Source organism: Haliotis rubra, unplaced genomic scaffold (assembly GCF_003918875.1).
Source record: "Haliotis rubra isolate DU_JTF1 unplaced genomic scaffold, ASM391887v1 Scf541, whole genome shotgun sequence".
Classification (NCBI taxonomy): domain Eukaryota; kingdom Metazoa; phylum Mollusca; class Gastropoda; order Lepetellida; family Haliotidae; genus Haliotis; species Haliotis rubra.
In genome coordinates, this window is record NW_025767237.1 from 216,055 (window position 1) to 226,168 (window position 10,114).

The 10,114-nt window shown below is 43.0% G+C and overlaps 1 protein-coding gene across 2 annotated transcripts; it reads left to right on the plus strand.

The window, feature by feature from the left end:
* Positions 1 to 277: 277 nt before the first annotated feature.
* LOC124253498 lies at positions 278 to 9,051 on the plus strand. 2 transcript variants are annotated; one of them, XM_046687297.1, is made up of 7 exons: positions 278 to 416; positions 2,537 to 3,378; positions 4,162 to 4,349; positions 5,363 to 5,557; positions 6,341 to 6,454; positions 8,034 to 8,172; positions 8,642 to 9,051. In XM_046687297.1, the coding sequence occupies exons 2-7, from the start codon at positions 2,558 to 2,560 to the stop codon at positions 8,823 to 8,825; spliced, it is 1,641 nt and encodes a 546-aa protein (XP_046543253.1). In that variant the 5' UTR covers positions 278 to 416; positions 2,537 to 2,557; the 3' UTR covers positions 8,826 to 9,051. The 2 variants fall into 2 exon arrangements, with proteins under 2 accessions (XP_046543253.1, XP_046543252.1); XM_046687296.1 differs by lacking the exon at positions 278 to 416 and adding an exon at positions 2,219 to 2,366.
* Positions 9,052 to 10,114: the final 1,063 nt, after the last annotated feature.

Here is a 10,114-nt window from a genome sequence, read left to right on the forward strand (position 1 = left end):
GCTACAAGTACTTACTATAAGTTCTGCTTTCCCGAATCACATGCTAGAAATATTTCAACGGCAGAAATAAATGTCAATAGTTGCTTCTCGAACCATTAATCCACTTAGTGTATTATGAATTCATCAACAATGAACCTATCTCACATAGTATCTGCAGACTATATTTCACCTAATAGTTATCACCAAACACCATGTTATTTACAACCATACAGTAACATGAAAAAAATCTCCTTTTTATCTCTTGTGCATAACAGCTGTCTAGGGCAGACTGACTCGATCTCTGGATGTAGTCACACAAAGCTACGATACGTTTGGGCGAGTTCCCTCGACTTGATGAGATAACTCCAACGTACTCATACATGTGTTTCTTGAATACGGAAACCTGTTCATCCGGACATTTTCCCAAATTGAACGCGGTAAGATCTTTTAGCGGCCTCTTTTCTTTTCTAAACATTACGATTATTTTACCTGTGACTAGATACGTGTATATAGGTAAACTGATTGAAAAGGGAAGAAGGTTCGGAGTTCAAAACTTCAAATATATCTACTGAGAAAACCAGTCTTATTCAAATATAAGAAGAATTCTGTCCACAAAAACTCTAAAACTACCCAAAAACATGTTGGTTTAACCTTCATATTTAATGTTGCAACAAATCAAAATATATAGGTATTGGAATGAATGTCTTTGTCTACTTCATAAACATATATGAAATCATAACGGCTCTATTATTATTATTTTCTTTCATTTCTTAAACCATTCCCTGCGAATTGTTATAAGGTGAAAATGCTCCCCTAAACCATTCGAAAATGTTACAGGGAGATCGATAGAGCGATTAGAAAAAGTTCAATAAAAAATACAAGTGATGGTGACGGATGGGCGCGAGTTACAAAATATCAATATGGAGATGTGTTTTTGCTATAGGTTACACGATGTAAGGGCACGACAAGGTTGTCAGATGTACTACCGATCAATAATGTTCGATATTTTTCTAACTACAAAACACATGAGTTCAAGGTCAGATGTAGTTGTTATCGAATCAAAACGATATATTTGAACAAGTGATCAAGATCAGTTCAGACTCGAACCCTTCTAAAAGGTGAGGTGAGGTGAGGTGAAATTGGGTTTAACGTCGTGCTTGAGAATATTTCGCTCATATGACGACGTGCATGCGTGTGTATGTGTATGTGCGGCTGCTTGTACTAGCCCAGACTTGAGCTGGTTTTATAGTGCTAGCCCACTGAGATACCATGCCGCAGTGAAGCATGAATACCCCACTCAGACACACTATACTGACTCCGAGCCGACCAGTCCTTGTTGTACCCATTAATGCCAGCGCAAGGCAGGGACCAACAAGTACCATATTTTAACGTATTTTGGTATGACGCGGTCGGGGATCGAACCCGCGACCTTCCGCTCTCCGGGCCCCTTCTAAAAGATACCTTTAAGACGAATAGAGTGGTGCGCGCTTTTCAATTGACGGAAGCAATCCACGTCAGAGAGTAGTAAGAGAGATGGATTGAGACAAACATATGTGAGTATAGAGCCTGGTGTTGAGTTGATCTCTGAGTGAATGTGTGCCAGTAGCCAGTACACAAACGTAATGTGGTTAGTTAGGAGTCACGGTCGTCCGACCCCTCACTCCCGCACTTAGCATCCTTGGACATCCAAGAGGGGAGCCTGGGCTTACATCTCCCCTGACAATGTGGAACGGCCATAATTTGTAGGTAAGAGGGTCTACTGACACCCGAATGTAGTTACGACAGGACCGGACATTTGTTAATCTTGATTATATCGGGAATAGAACTATCCGTACTTACGGGATTTCACTGTTAGCAGAAAACCAAAATGACATGTTATCTTTATCAAACTTGCGTAATTACGATTTTCATACAGTTATATTAGTCGACCATACATGTCTTATCACATTAATAGCCCACAATTCCAGTTTTGCACAGTGGGAACTGGTGCAGTTGTAGTGCATTACCACCAAGGTCAAGGTCAGGAATGAATGGCCCAATCAACGCTGCGTTGTTTCTAAATACGTCATTGTACGATCTATAGAGCAGAGTATCGTACAATCTTTCTCACACACAATACCGTAAATCCTGGAATAAATGCTGCGTTTCAGTAATCGGAAGACATTCCATCTCCGGCGTGCAATCGAGGCATGTGTGTTTTGAAGGATTTACGGTACGTGCTATCTCTCGGTATCCATACTTGTATTACACGCCGATAGTACACAGTTGTACCGTTATCTGTAACCTTTAGCACGTGATATGCTCAATCGTTTAGTAACATCGCCGACACCGCCGTATTGCATAGAAGGACGGGGATATATACCACACTTTTATTGCCTGTTATGACGGTATGTACCACAAGAGACGCAAATATCAGTTCCGAGTGAGCCTTGGCATTCACTAAATATGCAAAAAGATCGGTGATAATACCTATATATATATATATCACCTGCATAGCTCAAAGGTACAAGTCTCGTACACGGGTCTCGTCCTATAACACGTCTCATGTTATTTTCAGATACGTACATAACATCTTGAAATGGCAAGAAAGAGAATTTCTAAGAGGCCAGCAGGCGGTCATCCGCGTGTACCCGTCCATACTGATACCGGAAGTGACTCAATTCCAGCCCCAGTGACCTCATCAATTAGAGTCATACTACTTGTTCTGATTGGTCTGGGAATTTGTGCTTTCTTATTTTACCCCGATATAACGCGGTTGGTTAGCAGTCTCCAAGGAGATGCAGGTCAGACTGCAAAGGAACAAAGAGGACTGCCTGACGACCAGCACAGAAGTGATCAACAGTTCCTCTCCGACGAAGAGGAAACCTTCAATGACGGACAACACGAAGATCTTATGATGACGGAGGAAGGGGATATGGAGGTAGAAGTGGAAGATCATGATGAGGAAACAGTAGAATATGACCAAAGGGGTGCATTAGAGGAAGAACCGCTCAAAAGCAATCCTGAGCTTAAACGAGAACCCGAAAGACCGCCGAAAGATGAAGTGAAGAGAACTGAACCTGAGAAAATGTCTGAAAGAGACACATCAAGTAAAACAGCCCCACAGGATGAAAAGAAATTTCTTAAATTTACGAAAGACGAAGCCAATGTTAAAAGTGTTGACATTAAGATGGAGGATATGACGAAAGAGCCTGTCAAAAAGAAGCCAAAAGAAGCTAAACCCAAGAAAAAACAAAAGGAGGAGACGTCCAATGAAGATGACAAGGATCTTCCCAAAGAGGTTCGTGACTTCAAACCAAGGATTCTGAGCACCGTTACAGCTAAGAAGATATTTGCCGATGGTCGACGTATCCCGCCCGTGGAACTGCTGCCTCAGAAGCCAACCAACAGCAGCGTCAGGTAAGTTCCAATACCGAATGTTTTTGGTCACATCTTTCTCCAAAAGGAGAGGAACAACTGGGATTTAATTTTCAGAAATCAAGCATGTCAAGCGAACATGATCTTGTCGTGTCTATTATAACATCACGATAAATTGTGTTTTCCAGTATTACCTAAACAAAAGTTATAAACAAGAATACCAATAGCCTAATTAAGATGGCCTGCACCACAAATCCTTCCCTGTAAAAGTGGCGTTTATACCTGACAAATGAATATTTACACTTATGATTTATACTCGAGAAATACTTACGTTATGTTCTATAAATCCTAAACAGATAAACTCGAGTTTAGCACACACACACACCCCACACCAAGACCCTCGCCCACAATCTCACCTACACACACACACCCTCACCCACCTACACACACACTCTCTCTCACACACACACACACACACACACACAAAAACCCACCTACACACACACACACACACACACACACACAAAACCCACCTACACACACACACTCGCCCAAACCCACATACTAGTACATACCCCCACCCCACACCCACACACAAACCCACCCAAATCCTCACCTACAACCTCACTCACATCCACCCCAGCCTTCATCCCCTGATCATCCCGACTGTTACTATATGACGGAGTAAAGTGTAGTGCAGTAGGGTTAACGTTAGCAGAGGCCCGCTGGAATCGCGGAAGATGTCTCTGAAAGTAATATCGGCTACTGACGCAAGCGGCCTAAAACCTTATCCACTCACTCCCCCTACCTTACTGTCATCACCAGGGTGTTCCTGTTCGACGAGTTCTTATCGACGCTGGAGTGTGACGGTTTGATGAAGGCGCACGACAAGCACGTGCAGGATGCCGGCAAGCAGGACCCCATCATGTGCTTTGACAGCATTGGCACACTGAAGAAACACTTAGAAGAAGCTAAAAAGAAAATACGTGTCACACCTAACGTGTTTACAGAAGGTAATATATGTGTATTATAAGTTCTGCACCTCAGGTCACTTTAAGGTGTTATGGGCTTGAACTGCAGTGGACGCTAAATGTCTGTTGTCAAGGAGACAGCGTACATTCGGCGAGTTATACCCAGCTGTAGTGGGGTACATGAAGTGGTATCTATACGTCACTGGCCAATATAATTCCGGTATATATGCATACAAGTATTATATATCATGCTATACAGTAATGGATAAAGCTAAGAAAACAAAAAGTATTACATTAAAATACTCACAGGCGATCCAGACGGGGGGTGCAGGGGTACGCACCCCTATTGTCAAGTTAAGTTTAAGTTTATTAAATGACCATTCAAAACTCCCGTGAAAACGGGTGAAAAAAGTGCGCACCCCATTTTCTGAACTGTCATTGCCATGGATATATTGTCAATCAAATTTAATAATATGAACCCCGCGCATAGGATCCGGGTTGACCCTTCACTACTCACTACTTGCCAAAAGGACCCGTGAAGATCCGGGTTAGAATTGATCTTCAGTAACCCGTGCTTGTCGTAAGGGGCCACTCACGGGATCGGGTGGTCAGGCTGGCTGACTTGGTTGAGACGTGTCATGGTATCCAAATTGCGTAGATCGATGCTCGTGCTGTTGATCACTGGATTGTATGGTCCAGACTCGATTGTTTACAGACCATATCGCTGGAATATTGCTGAGTGTGGCGTAAAACTAACCTCACTCACTCACTTGCCAGAAGAGGCAACCACCCATTCGTCACCAGCCGCCAGTTTCCGTAACCTCGATTTGTCCCGGAATAAAACGAGTGGGCCACGAATGCGTTCGACCATATTCCGATTGTGTAGTTATGACTGATGAGACCTGATTATATACAGCCCGGCGTGATACAGCTGGAGTATTGCTGACACTGGCGTTAAAAAGTCTCTCACTCGCTGTTATGTTAATCTTTTTATTGAATTGCTTGGTCATCATTGTGATAATAGACTATAACAATGATTTCCTGATAATTGCCAGGAACAAAATGCTTGAATGCCACATTTTCACGCCAAATTGGCGACTTGATTCACCGGAACTGGAGCTACAGCACGGCATTCTACCCAGGAGAAAGCAAGTTCTCGTCCATCTTTGCCAACAGAGTGAAGGCCGCTATGGGTCTTGATCAGGAAAATGGCGGGAAATTTCAGCTGACGTCATATCCGAAAGGAAAAGGTAAGTCTGTTCTAACAGGGATACTCTACAATCTTATATAGTCTCCCTGGTTCTAACGATGGTATGACACGGGTATGACAGTTCAGCTTTTGCTGATAGCGATACAGGTATATGACGATTAACACTGTTGGTGAAAGTTACTAGCACGGTTCGGGGTTCGAATCCACGATCATAGGATCCGGACACAGCCAAGGGGCGCAGTTATACAATGGGCGACATGTGATGCGTATGACCTTGCCTCCCGGTCAGTTCACCCAGCACAGTTCACGAATCTCTGCACATGCAACATGATGTATATATTACAATTCACTATTTATACTAAAATATTGTACTTTAAATAATTTAGTTCTATGTTCTATTTTTGTACCGTGGAATAACGAAATGGCCTATTTCTGAAGCGCTTTGATTCTTTGGATAATTATGTGGCGTGACCGTAGACATTTTCAAATGTCTAAGATTCTGTAGTTGCAATGGGGCATTCGACCATATTTGATATATGACACAACAGACACTTGTAAAAACAACCCATTATTCTCAGCCTTAGTAGCATGGGTACATTGTGTCGGATTTACGGATTGATTATTTATGTTGCAATTCATTTAAAACAATATGGAAAGTATAAACATTTACCTTCACTCGAGTCAAGTACCATGTAGAGTTGTTGAGTTGTTGTTAAGAAAGAGAGTTTTAAGTTAAGAGACTCAAGTACAAACATGATCAGTTACTTTGCACAAAACGCTGCCCAGTTCTGCACAGTTAGTAATGACGTCGATGACGTTGCAGCGTACAAGTCTCACACGGACTGCGTGGAAGGGGGCGAGGACAAGAGGGACAGAGTGGCCACGGTGCTGGTGTATCTTCAGGACGTCGAGGAAGGCGGCGAAACACGTTTTCCCGGTAGGTGTCGCTGGTAGGGGAGGCCAGACACGTTGACATGGTAGTTTGCATGGCATGGTATCCCAGTTGACTTGACCATGCCCAGGATGGCAATCACTGGATTATCTGGTCCAGACATATGTAATAACGTGTTTTATTTTCCATATTTCTAATATACAGGCGTTAAAAGCAGTGGGTACAAAACTGAAAACATGCAGGTGTTATAAATGGTTGTATAATAGTTTCATAGGTATATATACATTTATAACTAATGACGTCACCAGGTAACTTTGGCAATCCAGCACAACCTAACAGGTATAATGTTGACCGGAAATGGAAGAGTTTAGTTTCACGCCGCTTTTAGCAATATTCCAGAAATATCACGGTGGAGGACACCAGAAATGGGCTTCACACAATGTGCTCATGTGGGGAATCGAACTCGGGTCTTCGGCGTGACGAGCGAGCGCCTTAACCACTAGGCTACCCCACCGCCCCTGGTGGAATTAGAGTAGCAAATGTAAACTGTACCACAAAACCTGAGATGTAGATAGGTGCACTAATTAATGGTAGTTATACATGGAGCCAAATATGAGGTCACGAGACAGAATCTGATATGCTTGAAGATCCAAACGGTGTTAAACAAAAACATATCTCAAGAATGACAAATAACGTCTGGAAAGATGGCCGGTTCACATGGGCAAATGTTCCTATAAAATGCAAACTATCTTTTCTGAATGTGCTAGGGGCGGTGGGGTAGCCTAGTGGTTAAAGCGTTGGCTCGTCACGCCGAAGCCCCGGGTTCGATTCCCCACATGGGCACAATGTGTTAAGCCTATTTCTGGTGTCCCCCGCCGTGATATTGCTGGAATATTGCTAAAAGCGGCGTAAAACCAAACTCAGTCAGTCAGTCTGAATGTGCTTAGCCAGCCTGGAACAATGACAATTAAACAATAGACAATAAATTGATATTTCTTAAAGTTGGCGTAGAACAGTTGGCGTCTTGTGTTTGTGAATGATCTGATGCATAAGGATGGCAGATTACTTAATATTCTGTAAAAAAACAACTTTTGGGTTGTTGAAAGAGTTAAAGCTGGTGAACTATCTTACGCCAAAAAACATGGCATTCATCAGCTTACAGAACCTTTAGAAAACCCCGTTTCTCCATTCAATCTTCGCTTGTCGTAAGAGGCGACTAACAGGAACGGATGGTCAGGTTCGCTGACTTGGCTCACACATGTCATCGTATCACAGTTGTGTAGATCGATGCTCGTGCTGTTAATCACTGGATTGTCTGGTCCAGACTCGATTATTTACAGACCGCCGCCATACAGCTGGAATATTGCGGAGTGCGGTGTTAAACAACAAACCAAACCATTCGATCTTAAATCACTAACAGGGCATCCGGATGTCAACACTTCAAACTTATCAAACTTTCAATATACAATGTATATTTATATCTATATATGAACGTCAGTTTAATCAATACTCAAATGATTTGGGATTTCTAGGGGCTAAGCATGGGTTATATACGACGTCACGATTAATACCTCCACTGCAAGAATTTATATAGTTTCACATCAACTAAATCTTGTCTTCACAGAGCTGGGTATATGGGTAAAGCCAAGGAAAGGTCGGGCGTTGGTATGGAACAACATGAGCCCTGATGGCGACTGTGAGCGCCACTCTCTCCACACGGCTTCCAAAGTCGACAAGGGCAACAAATACATACTGATACGATGGTAAGGCTCACATTGTGACAGCAGTGTAAAGAGCGCCTGCATTTATGGTCTTTGTGAAAAGTCCATCACGTTCGTGTACCACACCAGTTCCCGGAGTTATGTCCCTTAGCTGTGTAGGGTCCCACAATCGTTGATCAAATCCAATGGTCGCCCTGTATGATGTTTGGTCTGCTTGCACATATCTTTCCACGTGTGTTTCACCAGGATCGTTATACAGTCTACGATGTTACATGAAGTGAATGAGTTGGGTTACGGACACTTTGAACAGGAGATGGCTGGAGATTACATCAATAGTAGCAACGTGGTTGGCTGGAGTGGAGTGGAAGTCTAAATAGTAGGGCTGCCAGGGAAAGGGGAGGGGAGGAACGTCAAATTCATGGCGGTTTGGGTTGGAGTTTACGTCAATATGCAATATGGCGTGTTTCAATAGTCTACCATCATCATAACAAATTACCATATGTGTTAACAGGTACTACTACAAGAGTTTCTTTTCACTGGGCAAGCGTCCCCCAGAACCACCGCTACCCGCGAGAGAGACGGGCCAGCCGCGGGTGTCATGTGACGAGTTTGAGTACGGCAGCTGTCGGTGGTATGACGAGTGGAGCTACGAGCACTTGCTGGATTATGAACGCCAGAAGATGACTCTAATATGAACCATCATCCCTTGATCAGCTGGCCTTGGCTGTTCGATATGCGATCACTGGTCATCGCTTTCCCGCTACCTTGTAGTACGATATTAAACACGCCATCAACCAATCAGGGGCGCAGTTATCACAAAGAATATTTCATTGATCAAATCATATCTGTTATATTCAACGTCGTTCATGTGAGATTTCTGTATTGGTCTTTGGAGAATAAATGTATTTTAATAGATGGGAAGAATGACAAATTGTTCTCTAGTAAACAAGGCTGGGATGTCCGACGGTAGGTGTCCATATCCGACATATATTGGGTGTTTTCAAAGTAAATTGGCACCCTGTCCTCACTTGGCATTTGAATAAGACCCAGGTCAGTCCTTACATACCCTCGAATCGCCCTCGAAGGTGCAGCATTGGTATAGCAAATCTTCGCAGAACTATCACATTACAACACGTCTCAGGCGAGCCAGCTGCCCTTGGAGTTTGTCAACAACCAAGGGAGGTAATTCTAAATGGCTCCTAAAGCAGTATCCATCACACGAACGTTCCAGTCATTTAATGCCACTGAAAATCACAACAAATAAAATCACAAGAATCTCCCCGATCACATGACAGTATAGTTTATTATTACACCTTTAACCATGTTATATGCTGCTGATAAAGGCTGAATACAGAGCTCCAAATGTTTGGCATATTCAACCGATAAAAGGCACCCTGTACATAATTAGTAAACCAAACGAAATATCTGTATAATATACTTTCAATGATCGGCCAAATGACCCATGATGGCTGACACTCATAACGGCCACATGTTTCACGAAGAGCCTCTCATATCACTCGAACATCCTGGTTAAGGAACCTCAGTATTTCTTTTAGCAAAGCGACTTGAGTGAGTGACTTGGCTTTTAGGTCGCTTTCAGTGATATTCCAGCAATATCACGTAAGGGGACACAAAGAATGTACCCACGTGGGGAATCGAACCCGGGCCTTCAGCGTGAGGAGCGAACAACGCTTTAGCCACTAGGCTACCCTAATGCGACTTGATTGGATGGCGCGGTTAGACTTCGTTGAAAGTTACCTTATCCCAGTAGGAACTAGTCACATTTATAAACATTGATATCTCAGTTTCCCAAATATTCATTATGTAAAGGAAATGGTGATACAGCAGTAATAAAGCACAGACCAAACTTGCATACAGCGAACTTTAAAACATCCAAATTGCTGTCACGGTCAAAGACCTTGGTGTGGTTATCGACTCAGATGTGTCACTGGATGATCATGTTTCCCATCTAGTTTAGAGCTGC